A 20,379-nucleotide genomic window follows, 5' to 3' on the forward strand; every position below is an offset into this window, starting at 1 on the left:
AGATCTTCCATAGGGCATTTCTATCAACCCTCCTATCATATGCTTTCCCCAGATCCATGAACAACACATACAGTTCCTTCTGTTTTTCTAAGTATTTCTCCCACACAATCTTTAAAGCAAACACCTGATCTATATATTTTCTATTTCTAAAACCACACTGTCCAAAATGGGCAAATTTAAAACCCAAATTTAAAGAAAAAGCCTAACATTTTAACTCAGCTCTCTTAATTCTGGTACCATCTATATTGCCATGCTCTGGACCTACTCTATTAACTCTGTGTTTCTTTAGGTCTGATGTCCAAACTGGAGAAACATATCCTAGTTTTGGCCTTATTTTGGATATGAAAATCTTGCCTAATATTTCGTTATTCACATCCTTGAAAGCTATTTTGATATTTGCCAATAGACCGTTTGTCTCCAAACTTATGACTCTGTCGACAGGTTAAGGATGATGTCAACTCCCAAGTACTTCTCATACACAGAATCCTGAAATTAATTTCCTGATAATGATCAAATGAAAACCTCTCACTTTTTCTCATGCACATCATGAAGGTTAAATTTTATCAATTGTTTATCAGACCAACTTTAGTGTTTAGGCCTCCTTGTAAGTTAGTGCAATCCTCTGCACTTTTTATTTCCCTCATGACCTTTGCATCATCTGGAAATGTAATGAACTAGGAGTCCATACCTTCTTGTAAGTCATTTACATAGATTCAAAATAGTAATAGTCCCAGAACAGAACCTTGTGGCACCCTGCTGGTAATGTCACCTTGACCCATTTAGAAAAACCTCCTCTTGACATTCTTCCTTTGTGTCCTTCCATTAAGATATTCTTTTCACGTAAGGCATTTTCCCCCTATTCTTGCAAGGTGATTCCACTTCTTTTTCACTCTCCTAAGCAGTATAGTGTCAAATGGTTTCTGACAGTATGGATATAACAATCCAGCCATCTTCCCTTTTGTCCAAGACATTGCTAACTCTCTTTTAGAAATCTAAGGTGTTTGTTACAGGTGAAATCCTTTCCCAAAAACATGCTGTCTTTCACTTAAATAGTTTCTCTTCTGTAGAAAGTTATGTGTTTGCTTTTACTTATCTTTTCCAGAACCTTACTTACCACACTCATTGTAGAGACAAGTCTGTAGTTCAGTACCTGTTCTCAGTCACTTTTCTTATAGATAGGTATAATGTTTGCCTTTTCCAATCTCTTGGCACTCTGCCTCCTTCCAGTGGCATCTTGAATAGTATTTCAGGAGGTTTATCTAGTTTCTCTGCACACATTTTCAGTACATATGGTGGAACTTCATCAGGACCATGAAATCTTGTAAGGGTCAGGACTTTTTAGCATTCTCTCAAAGGCTTTTTTAGGTATCTCAGTGCTTTTTAAAACACATGTGTATTTGTATATTTACAGAACACAGTTTTTGGTGTTTTTACAAAGATCCCTGAATTTCTCACTTTAATCATTATCAGATCATTGTGTTTTTGCTGATCAACAAATGAGAAGTTTTAACATTTAATGAAATGACTTCCTGTACAGATGCGTCAGTGTAGCCGGCATAAATGTAACACAAAGTGTTGTATAGATATAGACCACTTGTGTACTCTTGTGTGTGGGAGAATGTTGAGCTGTGGTCTACATAAGTGCTGGGAGTCATGTCACCGTGGCAAATGCCCCAGGTAAGTCCACTATTAATACATCTTCTGATTATTCAAGTAAGTATCTGATTGATTCCTGTGAGGTGTATGTTTGGAACATCTCAGAAATATCGTTGATAACATTTCTTATCAATATTTAGTTTTGATTTAGCTGTGTGACATGTATGTTTTGATGTTTCTTATCCAGAGCCTGTGGTCTAGTAGGCAGAGTCATCCAATAGGCATGGCCACAAAAAGGAAAGTCAGTCATCACAATCAAAGTAAAATAATCATTTAAATGGTTAACCATCACGGAGACTGTAAATATTTCAGTTTTAGATAACAGAAAAGGTATAGGAAGGACTTGTTTTAATGTCAAGCATAGAACTATATAAATCATTTTAGCTAGAAACTAGTGTAGTAGAATTACTGAACCTAATAACCTTGCTCTTATTCATATTCACTCTCAACTTTCTCCATTCACACTCTTTCCCAAACTCAGTCAACAACTTTTGCAGTTTCTCACTCGAATCAGCCACTAGAGCGAACAACAACTGACTCACTTCCCAGGCCCTCTCATCCCCAACAGACTTCATAGTCGCCTCTCTCTCCAAAACTCTTGCATTTACATCCCTAACCACCCCATCGATAAACAAATTAACCAACCATGGGGTTATCACACACCCCTGCCACAGACTGACCCTCATTGGGAAACAATCACTCTCATCTCTAACTACTCATACCTATGCCTTACATCCTTGGTAAAAACATTTCACTGCTTGTAGCAGCTTACCTTCCACACCATATACTCTTAAGACCTTCCACAGAGCATCTCTATTAACCCTATCATATGCCTTCTTCAGGTCCATAAATGCTGCTTACAAATCCATCTGTTTTTCTAAGTATTTCGCACACACATTCTTCAAAGCAAACACCTGATCCACACATCCTCTACTCCTCCTGAAACCACACTGCTCCTCCCCAATCTGATGCTCAGTACATGCCTTTACCCTCTCAATCAATACCCTCCCATACAGTTTCTCAGGAATACTCAGCAAACTTATGCCTCTGTAGTTTGTACACACACCTTTATCCCCTTTGCCATTGTACAGTGCGATTCATGTTTGAATGGAGTAAGATTGGAGGAAGTGAAGTGTTTTAGATATCTGAGAGTGGACTTAGAAGCAAATGGAACCATGGAAATGGAAGTGAGTTACAGGGTGGGAGAGGGGGCGAAGGTTCTGGGCACAATGAAGAATGTGTGGAAGGAGAGAACGTTATCTTAGAGAGCAAAAATGAGTATGTTTAAAGGAATAGTAGTTACAGCAATGTTATATGGTTGCAAGACATGGGCTATAGATAGGGTTTTATGGAGGAGGGTGGATGTGTTGGAAATGAAATGTTTCAGGACAGTATGTGGAATGAGGTGGTTTGATCGAGTAAGTAATGAAGGGGTAAGAGAGATGTGTGGAAATAAAAAGGATGTGGTTGAGAGAGCTGAAGAGTTTGTGTAAAAATTATTTGGACATATGGAGAGAATGAGTGAGGAAAGATTGACAAAGAGGATATACTTAAATGCTGTTTCTTGCATCGGCGAGGTAGCACCAAGAAACAGACGAAGAATGGCCCATCCACTCATACACACACACACACACACACACACACACACATATATATATATATATATATATATATATATATATATATATATATATATTTTTTTATACTTTGTCGCTGTCTCCCGCGTTTGCGAGGTAGCGCAAGGAAACAGACGAAAGAAATGGCCCAACCCCCCCCCCATACACATGTATATACATACGTCCACACACGCAAATATACATACCTACACAGCTTTCCATGGTTTACCCCAGACGCTTCACATGCCTTGATTCAATCCACTGACAGCACGTCAGCCCCGGTATACCACATCGCTCCAATTCACTCTATTCCTTGCCCTCCTTTCACCCTCCTGCATGTTCAGGCCCCGATCACACAAAATCTTTTTCACTCCATCTTTCCACCTCCAATTTGGTCTCCCTCTTCTCCTTGTTCCCTCCACCTCCGACACATATATCCTCTTGGTCAATCTTTCCTCACTCATCCTCTCCATGTGCCCAAACCACTTCAAAACACCCTCTTCTGCTCTCTCAACCACACTCTTTTTATTTCCACACATCTCTCTTACCCTTACGTTACTCACTTGATCAAACCACCTCACACCACACATTGTCCTCAAACATCTCATTTCCAGCACATCCATCCTCCTGCGCACAACTCTATCCATAGCCCACACCTCGCAACCATACAACATTGTTGGAACCACTATTCTTTCAAACATACCCATTTTTGCTTTCCGAGATAATGTTCTCGACTTCCACACATTCTTCAAGGCCCCCAGGATTTTCGCCCCCTCCCCCACCCTATGATCCACTTCCGCTTCCATGGTTCCATCCGCTGCCAGATCCACTCCCAGATATCAAAAACACTTCACTTCCTCCAGTTTTTCTCCATTCAAACTCACCTCCCAATTGACTTGACCCTCAACCCTACTGTACCTAATAACCTTGCTCTTATTCACATTTACTCTTAACTTTCTTCTTCCACACACTTTACCAAACTCAGTCACCAGCTTCTGCAGTTTCACACATGAATCAGCCACCAGCGGTGTGTCATCAGCGAACAACAACTGACTCACTTCCCAAGCTCTCTCATCCCCAACAGACTTCATACTTGCCCCTCTTTCCAAAACTCTTGCATTTACCTCCCTAACAACCCCATCCATAACAAATTAAACAACCATGGAGACATCACACACCCCTGCCGCAAACCTACATTCACTGAGAACCAATCACTTTCCTCTCTTCCTACACGTACACATGCCTTACATCCTCGATAAAAACTTTTCACTGCTTCTAACAACTTTCCTCCCACACCATATATTCTTAATACCTTCCACAGAGCATCTCTATCAACTCTATCATATGCCTTCTCCAGATCCATAAATGCTACATACAAATCCATTTGCTTTTCTAAGTATTTCTCACATACATTCTTCAAAGCAAACACCTGATCCACACATCCTCTACCACTTCTGAAACCACACTGCTCTTCCCCAATCTGATGCTCTGTATATGCCTTCACCCTCTCAATCAATACCCTCCCATATAATTTACCAGGAATACTCAACAAACTTATACCTCTGTAATTTGAGCACTCACTCTTATCCCCTTTGCCTTTGTACAATGGCACTATGCACGCATTCCGCCAATCCTCAGGCACCTCACCATTAGTCATACATACATTAAATAACCTTACCAACCAGTCAACAATACAGTCACCCCCTTTTTTAATGAATTCCACTGCAATACCATCCAAACCTGCTGCCTTGCCGGCTTTCATCTTCCGCAAAGCTTTCACTACCTCTTCTCTGTTTACCAAATCATTTTCCCTAACCCTCTCACTTTGCACACCACCTCGACCAAAACACCCTATATCTGCCACTCTATCATCAAACACATTCAACAAACCTTCAAAATACTCACTCCATCTCCTTCTCACATCACCACTACTTGTTATCACCTCCCCATTTGCGCCCTTCACTGAAGTTCCCATTTGCTCCCTTCACTGAAGTTCCCATTTGCTCCCTTGTCTTACGCACTTTATTTACCTCCTTCCAGAACATCTTTTTATTCTCCCTAAAATTTAATGATACTCTCTCACCCCAACTCTCATTTGCCCTTTTTTTCACCTCTTGCACCTTTCTCTTGACCTCCTGTCTCTTTCTTTTATACATCTCCCACTCAATTGCATTTTTTCCCTGCAAAAATCGTCCAAATGCCTCTCTCTTCTCTTTCACTAATACTCTTACTTCTTCATCCCACCACTCACTACCCTTTCTAATCAACCCACCTCCCGCTCTTCTCATGCCACAAGCATCTTTTGCGCAATCCATCACTGATTCCCTAAATACATCCCATTCCTCCCCCACTCCCCTTACTTCCATTGTTCTCACCTTTTTCCATTCTGTACTCAGTCTCTCCTGGTACTTCCTCACACAGGTCTCCTTCTCAAGCTCACTTACTCTCACCACCCTCTTCACCCCAACATTCACTCTTCTTTTCTGAAAACCCATACAAATCTTCACCTTAGCCTCCACAAGATAATGATCAGACATTCCTCCAGTTGCACCTCTCAGCACATTAACATCCAAAAGTCTCTCTTTCGCACGCCTGTCAATTAACATGTAATCCAATAACGCTCTCTGGCCATCTCTCCTACTTACATAAGTATACTTATGTATATCTCGCTTTTTAAACCAGGTATTCCCAATCATCAGTCCTTTTTCAGCACATAAATCTACAAGCTCTTCACCATTTCCATTTACAACACTGAACACCCCATGTATACCAATTATTCCCTCAACTGCCACATTACTCACCTTTGCATTCAAATCACCCATCACTATAACCCGGTCTCGTGCATCAAAACCACTAACACACTCATTCAGCTGCTCCCAAAACACTTGCCTCTCATGATCTTTCTTCTCATGCCCAGGTGCATAAGCACCAATAATCACCCACCTCTCTCCATCAACTTTCAGTTTTACCCATATTAATCGAGAATTTACTTTCTTATATTCCATCACATACTCCCACAACTCCTGTTTCAGGAGTACTGCTACTCCTTCCCTTGCTCTTGTCCTCTCACTAACCCCTGACTTTACTCCCCAGACATTCCCAAACCACTCTTCCCCTTTACCCTTGAGCTTCGTTTCACTCAGAGCCAAAACATCCAGGTTCCTTTCCTCAAACATACTACCTATCTCTCCTTTTTTCACATCTTGGTTACATCCACACACATTTAGGCACCCCACTCTGAGCCTTCGAGGAGGATGAGCACTCCCCGCGTGACTCCTTCTTCTGTTTCCCATTTTAGAAAGTTAATTCAAGGAGGGGAGGATTTCTGGCCCCCCGCTCCCGTCCCCTCTAGTCGCTTTCTACGACACGCGAGGAATACGTGGGAAGTATTCTTTCACCCCTATCCCCAGGGATAATATACATATATATATATACATATACACATACACACACATACACATACATACGCACATATACACACACACACACATACATATATATATATATATGTATATATATATATATATGTATATATGTATATATATATATATATATATATATATATATATATATATATATATATATATATATATATATATATATATATATGTATATTATCCCTGGGGATAGCAATGAAAGAATACTTCCCACGCATTCCTCGTGTCGTAGAAGGCGACTAGAGGGGACGGGAGCGGAGGGCCAGAAATCCTCCCCTCCTTGTATTTTTTTAACTTTCTAAAATGGGAAACAGAAGAAGGAGTCACGTGGGGAGTGCTCATCCTCCGCGAGGGCTCAGACTGAGGTGTCTAAATGTGTGTGGATGTAACCAAGATGTGAAAAAAGGAGAGATACGTAGTATGTTTGAGGAAAGGAACCTGGATGCTTTGGCTCTGAGTGAAATGAAGCTCAAGGGTAAAGGGGAAGAGTGGTTTGGGAATGTCTTGGGAGTAAAGTCAGGGGTTAGTGAGAGGACAAGAGCAAGGAAAGGAGTAGCAGTACTCCTGAAACAGGAGTTGTGGGAGTATGTGATGGAATATAAGAAAGTAAATTCTCGATTAATATGGGTAAAACTGAAAGTTGATGGAGAGAGATGGGTGATTATTGGTGCATATGCACCTGGGCATGAGAAGAAAGATCATGAGAGGCAAGTGTTTTGGGAGCAGCTGAATGAGTGTGTTAGTGGTTTTGATGCACGAGACCGGGTTATAGTGATGGGTGATTTGAATGCAAAGGTGAGTAATGTGGCAGTTGAGGGAATGATTGGTATACATGGGGTGTTCAGTGTTGTAAATGGAAATGGTGAAGAACTTGTAGATTTATGTGCTGAAAAAGGACTGGTGATTGGGAATACCTGGTTTAAAAAGCTCACACAAGTCTCCTTCCCAAGCTCACTTACTCTCACCACCCTCTTCACCCCAACATTCACTCTTCTTTTCTGAAAACCCATACAAATCTTCACCTTAGCCTCCACAAGATAATGATCAGACATCCCTCCAGTTGCACCTCTCAGCACATTAACATCCAAAAGTCTCTCTTTCGCGCGCCTGTCAATTAACACGTAGTCCAATAACGCTCTCTGGCCATCTCTCCTACTTACATACGTATACTTATGTATATCTCGCTTTTTAAACCAGGTATTCCCAGTCACCAGTCCTTTTTCAGCACATAAATCTACAAGCTCTTCACCATTTCCATTTACAACACTGAACACCCCATGTATACCAATTATTCCCTCAACTGCCACATTACTCACCACTAACACACTCATTCAGCTGCTCCCAAAACACTTGCCTCTCATGATCTTTCTTCTCATGCCCAGGTGCATATGCACCAATAATCACCCATCTCTCTCCATCAACTTTCAGTTTTACCCATATTAATCGAGAATTTACTTTCTTACATTCTATCACATACTCCCACAACTCCTGTTTCAGGAATACTGCTACTCCTTCCCTTGCTCTTGTCCTCTCACTAACCCCTGACTTTACTCCCAAGACATTCCGAAACCACTCTTCCCCTTTACCCTTGAGCTTTGTTTCACTCAGAGCCAAAATATCCAGATTCCTTTCCTCAAACATACTACCTATCTCTCCTTTTTTCACATCTTGGTTACATCCACACACATTTAGACACCCCAGTCTGAGCCTTCGAGGAGGATGAACACTCCCCGTGTGACTCCTTCTTCTGTTTCCCATTTTAGAAAGTTAAAAATACAAGGAGGGGAGGATTTCTGGCTCCCCACTCCTGTCCCCTCTAGTCGCCTTCTACGACACGTGAGAAAATGGAAGTGAGGGGAGTGGGGGAGGAATGGGATGTATTTAGGGAATCAGTGATGGATTGCGCAAAAGATGCTTGTGGCATGAGAAGAGTGGGAGGTGGGTTGATTAGAAAGGGTAGTGAGTGGTGGGATGAAGAAGTAAGATTATTAGTGAAAGAGAAGAGAGAGGCATTTGGACGATTTTTGCAGGGAAAAAATGCAATTGAGTGGGAGATGTATAAAAGAAAGAGACAGGAGATCAAGAGAAAGGTGCAAGAGGTGAAAAAGAGGGCAAATGAGAGTTGGGGTGAGAGAGTATCATTAAATTTTAGGGAGAATAAAAAGATGTTTTGGAAGGAGGTAAATAAAGTGCGTAAGACAAGGGAGCAAATGGGAACTTCAGTGAAGGGCGCAAATGGGGAGGTGATAACAAGTAGTGGTGATGTGAGAAGGAGATGGAGTGAGTATTTTGAAGGTTTGTTGAATGTGTTTGATGATAGAGTGGCAGATATAGGGTGTTTTGGTCGAGGTGGTGTGCAAAGTGAGAGGGTTAGGGAAAATGATTTGGTAAACAGAGAAGAGGTAGTAAAAGCTTTGCGGAAGATGAAAGGCCGCAAGGCAGCAGGTTTGGATGGTATTGCAGTGGAATTTATTAAAAAATGGGGTGACTGTATTGTTGACTGGTTGGTAAGGTTATTTAATGTATGTATGACTCATGGTGAGGTGCCCGAGGATTGGCGGAATGCGTGCATAGTGCCTTTGTACAAAGGCAAAGGGGATAAGAGTGAGTGCTCAAATTACAGAGGTATAAGTTTGTTGAGTATTCCTGGTAAATTATATGGGAGGGTATTGATTGAGGGGGTGAAGGCATGTACAGAACATCAGATTGGGGAAGAGCAGTGTGGTTTCAGAAGTGGTAGAGGATGTGTGGATCAGGTGTTTGCTTTGAAGAATGTATGTGAGAAATACTTAGAAAAGCAAATGGATTTGTATGTAGCATTTATGGATCTGGAGAAGGCATATGATAGAGTTGATAGAGATGCTCTGTGGAAGGTATTAAGAATATATGGTGTGGGAGGCAAGTTGTTAGAAGCAGTGAAAAGTTTTTATCGAGGATGTAAGGCATGTGTACGTGTAGGAAGAGAGGAAAGTGATTGGTTCTCAGTGAATGTAGGTTTGCGGCAGGGGTGTGTGATATCTCCATGATTGTTTAATTTGTTAATGGATGGGGTTGTTAGGGAGGTGAATGCAAGAGTTTTGGAAAGAGGGGCAAGTATGAAGTCTGTTGGGGATGAGAGAGCTTGGGAAGTGAGTCAGTTGTTGTTCGCTGATGATACAGTGCTGGTGGCTGATTCATGTGAGAAACTGCAAAAGCTGGTGACTGAGTTTGGTAAAGTGTATGAAAGAAGAAAGTTAAGAGTAAATGTGAATAAGAGCAAGGTTATTAGGTACAGTAGGGTTGAGGGTCAAGTCAATTGGGAGGTAAGTTTGAATGGAGAAAAACTGGAGGAAGTAAAGTGTTTTAGATATCTGGGAGTGGATCTGGCAGCAGATGGAACCATGGAAGCGGAAGTGAATCACAGTGTGGGGGAGGGGGCGAAAATCCTGGGAGTGTTGAAGAATGTGTGGAAGTTGAGAACATTATCTCGGAAAGCAAAAATGGGTATGTTTGAAGGAATAGTGGTTCCAATAATGTTGTATGGTTGCGAGGCGTGGGCTGTGGATAGAGTTGTGCGCAGGAGGGTGGATATGCTGGAAATGAGATGTTTGAGGACAATGTGTGGTGTGAGGTGGTTTGATCGAGTAAGTAACGTAAGGGTAAGAGAGATGTGTGGAAATAAAAAGAGCGTGGTTGAGAGAGCAGAAGAGCGTGTTTTGAAATGGTTTGGGCACATGGAGAGAATGAGTGAGGAAAGATTGACCAAGAGGATATATGTGTCGGAGGTGGAGGGAACGAGGAGAAGTGGGAGACCAAATTGGAGGTGGAAAGATGGAGTGAAAAGGATTTTGAGTTATCGGGGCCTGAACATGCAGGAGGGTGAAAGGCGGGCAAGGAATAGAGTGAATTGGATCTATGTGGTATACCGGGGTTGAGGTGCTGTCAGTGGATTGAATCAGGGCATGTGAAGCGTCTGGGGTAAACCATGGAAAGTTGTGTGGGGCCTGGATGTGGAAAGGGAGCTGTGGTTTCGGGCATTATTGTGTGACAGCTGGAAACTGAGTGTGAACGAATGGGGCCTTTGTTGTCTTTTCCTAGTGCTACTTCGCACACATGAGGGGGGAGGGGGATGGTATTCCATGTGTGGCGAGGTGGTAATGAGAATGAATAGGGGCAGACAGTGTGAATTGTGTGCATGGGTATATATGTATGTGTCTGTGTGTGTATATATATGTGTACATTGAGATTTATAGGTATGTATATTTGCGTGTGTGTGTGTACATTGTGTACGGGGGTGGGTTGTGCCATTTCTTTCATCTGTTTCCTTGCGCTACCTTGCAAACACGGGAGACAGCGACAAAGCAAAATAATAAAATAATAATAATAATAATATATATATATATATTTGAGGCTTCACTCATAGACAAAAGACGGGCTTCATTGAAAGATAAAGAGATTAATGAAAAAGGTTAAAAAGAAAAGAGACAAGGGAAGATATATGCAGATTCTGGTGGAAGTGAAAAATGTCATGAAATGTGCCAAGTTACAGTTACTGGGAAAGACATGAGAGGGTAGAGAGTAGCAAAGTTTCAAGGTGTATGGAAAGAAATTTATCAAAATAGCCCACCCTTGAGTTGCCAGTGGCCATACAGTCATCATGTGATGCATTAACTTGTAGAGTATAACATAGAAGCAAAGACCAAAGCAATACCTGTAGAAGAAGGAAAGTGAACCAGCATTGCAGCATAGGGCAAGCGTGTCAAGCTTTGAAGATTGCCTGGTAGTGTTTAAATGTTGGATAGCATTCAACTGAACTCTGTCAAGTTAGGTTTCAGAGCCAGAGTCACCCCAGATGTAAGAGCAGTACTTTATACAAAGACAGATCAATTCTTAGTATGAACTCAGCAGCTGCTTGGAAGAAAAGAAATTTTAACATCTAAGCAGAAATCCCAGTTTCTTAGAGGCAGACTTTGCTATTAATGTAAAGCGTAGTTTTCAAGATAGAGTGGATGTTACAGTAATACCAATATGTCCATTGAGTCAAGAAGTGGAGTTACGTAACTGTCGAAGGAGAGAGGAAAGCTGTGAGGAATTTTTTATGGGAAGATTGGCCGAAATTGAGTCTTGGAGATGGTAAAGTTGACCATATTATGCCTACTCCACTGATATAGCCTGTCCAAGTCTGAGTTTATTAAAGGAAGTTGTTTCAAGATGAGACACAGATTAGCCAGAGAAGGAGCTGAATTGAAGGCTCTAGAGGAATGCAGTGTTGAGCCATTAGCATAAGAGTGCATTTGGCTATTTGTTGAAGAAAGGAAACTGTTGATGAAAAGGAGATAAAGTGTAGATGACAGAACCTTAGGGTGCACTGTTGTTGATGGAGAAAGAGGAAGAGGCTGATCTATCAACATTCACAGAGTTAGAACAGCCAGAGAGGAAGCTAGATATGAGAGAGCAAAGTAAGGAAGGGAAGCCAAAAAAGAAGAGCTTAGAGATGAGACCCAAACAACACACCCTGTCAAAAGCTTTGGGTATATCAAAAGCAACTACATAGGATTCCCCAAAATCTTTCAGGGGTGATGACCAGACATTAGTAAGATGGGAAAGAATATCTCTAGTGGATTTCATCTTTGGAAAGCCAAAATGATGATCTGATTGAAGACTTTGAGATTCAAGATGTATGAGGATTTGTAGTTGAGGAGGGATTCAAAGACTTTCAAAATGGTAGATATCAAAGCAACAGGACAAAATTAGAGGGTTTAGAATGATTAATGAAGTCTTCTGTTACAATAGAGATGAAATTGTATTTATGTCTAAGTCTTCAAACATTTTTTGATTAGTTCCACGATGGAGTCCATATTCTCTCAGAAGAATGATTAATGTAGCAGCCACAGGCTTGAAGCTTGACTCTCTGCAAGTGCCTCAAATTTTCATGGGTGGGTTGAAGCATGCTGTATTGTTTCAGATTGAATATACTGTTGATGTTGTCCTTTCTCCTGTTCATGGTCTTTTGAAGTTGTGAGCGATGAGAGAGTTTTATTGCCCTGACTGAAAGTTACTCATGTTACTATTTTATAGTAGCTGCATGTTTGAAAGTGAAGGGAAAATTTCACCACACTAGTGTGATAATGGTAATTTTTATTGGTGTAAGTTGATGATACTTCAAGACTAGTAACTTTTAGTCTTCTTAATTTTTCTCTCTTCATTTTAGATGCTTGCATACAAGCTTTGAGGAGCTAACCTGCCACTGTGGTGCCTCTGTGATTTACCCACCTGTGCCTTGTGGAACCAAGCCCCCTTGCTGTGAAAATCCGTGTCAGCGGCCCCAGAACTGCCATCATGAAGCTACCCATCCATGTCATCCAGATGAATCCTGCCCTCCGTGTACCGTGTTTGTTGATAAACCATGCTATGGAAATCACAAGGTAAGATATTTTGTATGTTTAGAACATTTTTTCTTTTGAGTTGTTAAGATACAAAGGGATTTGTTTCCAGATCAAGATCATACTTTCTAAAATATATAAGCATTTAAGAGAAATTCAGTCATATGTCTCATCTGCATGGATATTTTTTCAGGTAATGCTGCGTACACTTTGCTACTTGAGTGGAGTTTCATGTGGTGCACTGTGTGGACGTCCATTACCCTGTGGCCTGCATAAATGTCAACGAGTTTGCCATGAACAGCCATGTGTCCCTGAGGGGACATTCTGTACACAGAAGTGTGTGAAACTTCGAGAATCTTGTGGCCATCCCTGCAACAGTCCCTGCCACACTGAGGCTTGTCCAGACACATCCTGCAAGGAGATGGTCAGTTTTATTGGATGGGGATGAAAGTTTTTTATTTTTACCATTGATATTTTCAAAAACAACAGGTTTAGAGAATGAATGATAAAATTTCAGAAGTGTTAGTGGATAGTTGTAGGATATCAATGACCAACTCAGTCACCATATAGAAAGAAATAGACTTTGTCTTATAACTGCTTCTAAAAGAATATGAAAATGAAAATATGAAATAAAAAACTGGAAAAGGGTGGAAGGCCATATGAATTTACAGAAGACACTGTGCAGTAAGAGTGAAAATGTGGCAGTGATGTGAGAATGTAGCAGATGAGTAACAAGCTTTATGTAATATTGAGATTAGACAAGGATAATTTGTGATTGTTTTTATTGGCAGTTTTAAAGAGGTTAAAGCTGAGAGTATGATTATGTAGAAGGTTAAGAGTTGGTAAATGGTAGAAACCAGGGATTCTGTATTTGTATTGTACAGTGGAAATTGGAATCTGTATGTGTTGCAGTTTAAAGTTTGAAAAGGCATCTAGAAAGGGCAAGTTAGATATGAATGCCTAGATACTGCTACAGGGTTATGATGTATATTTGTTGTTGAAAATGGTTGAATGAACAGAATGAAAACTGTTCTTGATAGTAGATACTTAGGCACTTCATTCTGTAGGAATTGTGGAGTGATGAAGAAAATGACATGCTGTATGAACAGTATCAAAGGGAAGGGGGTGACAGGTTTTAGGAATCACTTGATGTTATGATATGCAATTTAGAAATTGTTTTTCAAAGAGTATGAACTACAAGGAATTAGATTGGAAAGATATTTAAACAAGAATGAATAATGTTAAAAGATTTGATTCTGTTAAACAGAGGTTGAGAAAGAATAACATTGAGTGCTGAGATAGTTTAGGCACATACAGAGGAAGAATTAATGGGAAATTCACTGTAAAGCTGGAGCACTGTAACACTGAGTGTATATATACACAGAAGTACTATATGATTATGATATTGGTTATCCCTGGGGATAAGAAAGTCAGAATTTTACCCACATATCCTGTAATGAGTTACCTATTTGCACTGTACAGGGAGGGAGTTTTACCCTGGTATGGCCCCATCTCTTGAACATTCTTTACTATTATACTTCCTCTTAAATTTATGTTTGCTGTGTGTGTAAGCCATGTCCTCAGTCATTCTTTTCTATTCATCCATCATTCTTATACTACAAAGTATTACTTTAAATCCTTTTTAACAAGATTCTTAATTTCATGTTATTCCCTTTAGTTGTTTTATATTTATATCCCTTGAAGAAATTTCTGCCATCCACATCAGCAATCTCTCAAAAACTTTAAGGATTTGATCAGGTAACCCTTCTGTCTTCCAGTGTGGGTAAATTTAAAGCCTCCAAAGCCTTCCTGTAGCTTAGCTCTCTTAATTCTGGTACCATCTTTGTTGTTCTGATCTGGACCTTCTCTATAAGCTCTTTGTGCTTCTTTAGGTGCGTTGACCAAATCTGAGAAGCATATTTTAGTTTTAGTCTTACATAGGAAATGATTAGCTTGTTGAATATTTTATGTGAAAGCTCTTCCAATATTTGCCGCTAAACAGTTTGTCTGCATAATTTTCCTCCAGATACAGGACTCTAGTGACTGGTTAGGGTCAGTACTGACCCCCAAGCCTTTCTCACACACTTTATCCTGAATCCTATTTCCTGTTAAATAGTAATTATATTGAGTCCATCTCTCACTTTTTTCCATTCTCAATACTTTACATATACTTTGGTTAAATTTCATTGACCATGTTTCAGAACCACTTTGGAGTATGTTTAGATCCCGTTGTAAGTTGTTACAATCCTCCTAGCTTTTCACTTCCCTCATGACTTTTGTATCATCTGCAGACATATTCAGGTAGGATTACATACCTTCAGGCAAGTCATTAACATAGATCAAGAAGGGTGACCTGTGGCACACCACTGGTCACTTCCATCTATCGAAAGAGTATCCCCCCTAATTCCTGCCTAGTAATCCAGCTTCTTGATCAGCCTCCCATGCATTTCAGTGTTAAATCCTTTCTAGCTGTCCAGATATAAACAGTCCTCCCAATTTTCCCATTTGTCCCAAAATATAGAAACTCTTATAACTCAGAGGTTAGATACACCTAACCTCCTTTCCCTAACACCATGCTGTCTCTCATTTACAATATTTCCATTCCAAAGTCATCCACTTGGTTTCTTATAGTTTTTTCCAGAACCCTACACACCACAGTCATTAGTGAAACTGGTCTGTAGTTCATTGCCTGCTCCTAGTTTCCTTTAATATACATAAGTATGTTGATTGCCCTTTTCCTTTCCCTTTGCTCTTTGCCTCTCTCCAGTGTTATCTTGAACAGTATTTCATGTGGTATATCTAGTGTATCTTCACACATATTTTGTACACATGATGAATTTCATCTGGACTATAATCCTTGTGCGGATCAGTTCCTTTTAGCTTTCTGTTATATTTTTTGATGGATAACTCACTGATTTCCAATGCCACTTTCCCATTCCATCTCACTAGTTTAGGGGCTGTAGTGCCTTCCACTCTGAAGACAGTTTTGAATCTTTTAATCAGGTTTCTTACATATCCTTATTTCATACTCTACAATTTTTTCCTTTGAATTCCTTAGTCTGATTTTTGTTTGCGTTGTCCATGAAATTCTTTTCAAAGTTTCTTTGTCCCCCATTTTTCGTACATGATCTCCTTTTCCTACATTTACAAGTTAGTGCCAGAAACAGATGAAGAAAGGCCACGTTTTCTCTCATCCATTCTCTAGCTGCTATGTGTAATGCACTGAAACTACAGATCCCATTCTACAACCAGGCCCCTCAGACCTTTCTATGGTTTCCCCTGGCTGCTTCATATTCCCTGGTTCAGTCCATTGATAACATATTGACGTGTGGACCACATCGTTCCAGTTCACTCTATCCTGTGAGTGCTGTTCACCCTCCTACATGTTCAGGCTGCTATCTCTCAAAATCTTTTTCACTCCATCTTTCCATCTCCTGTATGTTTTCCCCCTTCTTGTTTCTTCCACTTCTGACACATATATCCTTTTTGTCAAAACTTTCCTTACTCTGTCTATTTATCTGTCTGTATGTCTGATGCCTGATCCCAGCTGACACTCCCTCCAGAGGATGGCCATGGCAGTAGAGTCTCCATAACTTGTGAACTTCAGTGCCATTTCTTAGCCTTTAGTGCCTTGCTCTTAACAGGCCACTGGTAGACGGCAACTCTGGCACAGTGTTTATGGCACTTAGCCTTTAGTGCCTCGCTCTTAACAGGCCACTGGCAGAGGGCAACTCTGGCACAGTGTTTGCCAAGACTTTTTCTACCTGATGCTCCTGCCTGATGTTCCTACCTACTACTGTGCTACTACCTAATGTTTCTCCTTAATGCTCCTGCTGAAAAATTCCTACAGACTACTTCTATCTACTGCTCCTACCATTTTGCCAAAAGGCAGGGCTAGCGCAGAGTGCTCACCATAGGAAGATCTAGTTATGAAGAATGAGCTGTGTGAGTTATATGTTGTTAAGTGTTATGTATGACAAGGAGAGATTTGATATTTGCAGATAAAATGAAAATTATCAACAAGGAGATAACTACCTCCTCCACATTCTTCCCCACTCCCCCTGATACACTCCCCAGCTGCAGTACTTTGCCAGCATGCCCTTGCATGTACTCTGTTGAGATTTCATTGCCCACCTTCCACTTGGCTAAACACACACACACACACACACACACACACACACACACACACACACACATATGCCCATGATCCTCAAGGTAAGCTTCTCATAGCCAGCTGCAGTGGTTTCAATATCTTCACCCTATGCAACTAACCAACCAGACTCCCAGCCTCACCAGACAGGTGGCTTTTTTTTTGTCTTCTCCTAGTGCTACCTCGTGCGTGCATGGGGAGAGTGTTTTCTCATGTGTGGAGGGGGCATAACAGGAATGGATGAAGGCAGCAATTATGAATATGTATATGTGTATGTGTATATATGTATATGTCTGTGTATGTATATGTAGGTATACGCTGAAATGTATTGGTATGTTTGTGTGCTTGTGTCGACATTTATGGGAAGTGTGTACATGTGTATGTGGGTGGGTTGGGCCATTCTTTTGTCTATTTCCTTGCTCTACCTCGCTAATGTGGGAGATGGTGATTAAGTATGATAAATAAGTTGAATGTGTATGTATTTATTATTTATTTATTTATTTATTTATTATACTTAATCGCCACCTCCTCGTCAGTGAGGTAGCACAAGGAAACAGACGAAAGAATGGCCCACCCCACCCACATACATATAAATATACATAAATACCCGCACGTGCACAGACATATACATGTATACACATGTACATATTCATCCTTGCTGCCTTCATCCATTCCTGTCGCCACCCTGCCACACATGAAATTGCACACACACACGCACAAAAAAAAATAATTATATATATGTATGGGCATTTATGTATATACATGTGTACGTGGGTGGGTTGGGCCATTCCTCGTCTATTTCATTGTGCTACCTCGCTGACATGGGAAACAGCAATTAAGTATAATGAAAAATAAATAGACTTCTATGATATATATATATATATATATATATATATATATATATATATATATATATATATATATTTTTTTTTTTTTTTTTTTTATACTTTGTCGCTGTCTCCCGCGCCTGCGAGGTAGCGCAAGGAAACAGACGAAAGAAATGGCCCAACCCCCCCCCATACACATGTATATACATACGTCCACACACGCAAATATACATACCTACACAGCCTTCCATGGTTTTCCCCAGACGCTTCACATGCCCTGATTCAATCCACTGACAGCACGTCAACCCCGGTATACCACATCGCTCCAATTCACTCTATTCCTTGCCCTCCTTTCACCCTCCTGCATGTTCAGGCCCCGATCACACAAAATCTTTTTCACTCCATCTTTCCACCTCCAATTTGGTCTCCCTCTTCTCCTCGTTCCCTCCACCTCCGACACATATATCCTCTTGGTCAATCTTTCCTCACTCATTCTCTCCATGTGCCCAAACCACTTCAAAACACCCTCCTCTGCTCTCTCAACCACGCTCTTTTTATTTCCACACATCTCTCTTACCCTTACGTTACTCACTCGATCAAACCACCTCACACCACACATTGTCCTCAAACATCTCATTTCCAGCACATCCATCCTCCTGCGCACAACTCTATCCATAGCCCACCCCTCGCAACCATACAACATTGTTGGAACCACTATTCCTTCAAACATACCCATTTTTGCTTTCCGAGATAATGTTCTCGACTTCCACACATTCTTCAAGGCCCCCAGAATTTTCGCCCCCTCCCCCACCCTATGATCCACTTCCGCTTCCATGGTTCCATCCGCTACCAGATCCACTCCCAGATATCTAAAACACTTCACTTCCTCCAGTTTTTCTCCATTCAAACTCACCTCCCAATTGACTTGACCCTCAACCCTACTGTACCTAATAACCTTGCTCTTATTCACATTTACTCTTAACTTTCTTCTTCCACACACTTTACCAAACTCAGTCACCAGCTTCTGCAGTTTCTCACATGAATCAGCCACCAGCGCTGTATCATCAGCGAACAACAACTGACTCACTTCCCAAGCTCTCTCATCCCCAACAGACTTCATACTTGCCCCTCTTTCCAAAGCTCTTGCATTTACCTCCCTAACAACCCCATCCATAAACAAATTAAACAACCATGGAGACATCACACACCCCTGCCGCAAACCTACATTCACTGAGAACCAATCACTTTCCTCTCTTCCTACACGTTAAAAACCCTTTTAAAAACCCCCCAAATTTTCCAAACCCCCAAAAAAACCCCCCCCCCCCCCTTTTTAAAACCCCTTTTTTTTTCCTTTTTTTCCCCCCCTTTTCCCCCCCTTTTTCCCCCCCAAAAAACCTTTTTTTTTCCCCCCTTTTTTTTTTAAAAAAAAATTTCCCCTTCCCCCCCACCCCCTTTTTTTAAAATTTTTAAAAAAACCCCCCCATCAAAAACCCCCCCCCTTTTTTTTCCCCCCCCCCAAAAAAACCCCCCCCCCCCTTTTTTCCCCCCCCCCCCCCTTTTTTTTTTTTCCCCCCCCCTTTCCCCCCCCTTTTTTTTCCCCCCAAAAAAAACCCAATTCCCCATTTTTAAACCCCCCCCCCCCCCCTTTTTTCCCCCCTTTTCCCCCAAAGGTTCCTTTTCCCCCCAAACCCCCTTCAAAAAACCCATTTCCCCCCTTTTTTCCCCCTTTCCCCCCCCCCTTTAACCCCCAAAATTTAATTTTTTTTTAAAATTTTTTTTTTTTCCCCCCCCTTTTTTCCCCCCCCTTTTTTTTTTTTCCCCCCCAAAAAAAAAAAGGAAAAATTTTCCCCCTTTTTTTTTTCCCCCCCCCCCCAAAAAATTTCCCCCCTTTCCCAAAACCCCCCCTTTTCCCCCCCCCTTTTTTTAAAAAAACCACCCGGGGCCCAAAACACCCCCCCCCCCCCCCCAAAAATTTTTTTTTTTTTCCCCCCCTTTAATTTTTTTTTTTTTTTTTTTTTTTTTCCCCCCTTTTTTTTTTCCAAAACCCCAAAACAAAAAAAAAAAAATTTTAAATAAATATATATAAAAAAAAAAAGTGGGGGGAAAAGAAGAAAAATTTTTTAAAAAAAAGGGGGGGGTTTTTAAAAAAAAAAAAAAGGGGGGGGTTTAAAAAAAAGAAAGGGGGAAAAAAAAGGTGCAAAGGTGAAAAAAAGGGCAAATGTGACTTGGGGTGAGAGAGTATCATTAAATTTTGGGAGAATAAAAAGGGTGTTCTGGGGAAAGGGGGTTTAAAAAAAGTGCGTAAAAACAAGGGAGCAAATGGGGGAAATT

General features: G+C 40.9%; 1 protein-coding gene across 1 annotated transcript in view; it reads left to right on the forward strand.

Moving 5' to 3' along the window:
• stc (nuclear transcription factor, X-box binding stc) overlaps positions 1-20,379 on the forward strand; it is a 98,174-nt gene that overhangs the window by 40,534 nt on the left and 37,261 nt on the right. The window contains exons 6-8 of the mRNA XM_071695636.1: positions 1,538-1,677; positions 12,900-13,113; positions 13,265-13,495. Of these exons, the coding sequence (XP_071551737.1) occupies positions 1,538-1,677; positions 12,900-13,113; positions 13,265-13,495 (585 nt within the window). The remainder of the gene's footprint in view (positions 1-1,537; positions 1,678-12,899; positions 13,114-13,264; positions 13,496-20,379) is intronic.

This window comes from Panulirus ornatus, chromosome 58, assembly GCF_036320965.1.
Source record: "Panulirus ornatus isolate Po-2019 chromosome 58, ASM3632096v1, whole genome shotgun sequence".
Lineage (NCBI taxonomy): Eukaryota > Metazoa > Arthropoda > Malacostraca > Decapoda > Palinuridae > Panulirus > Panulirus ornatus.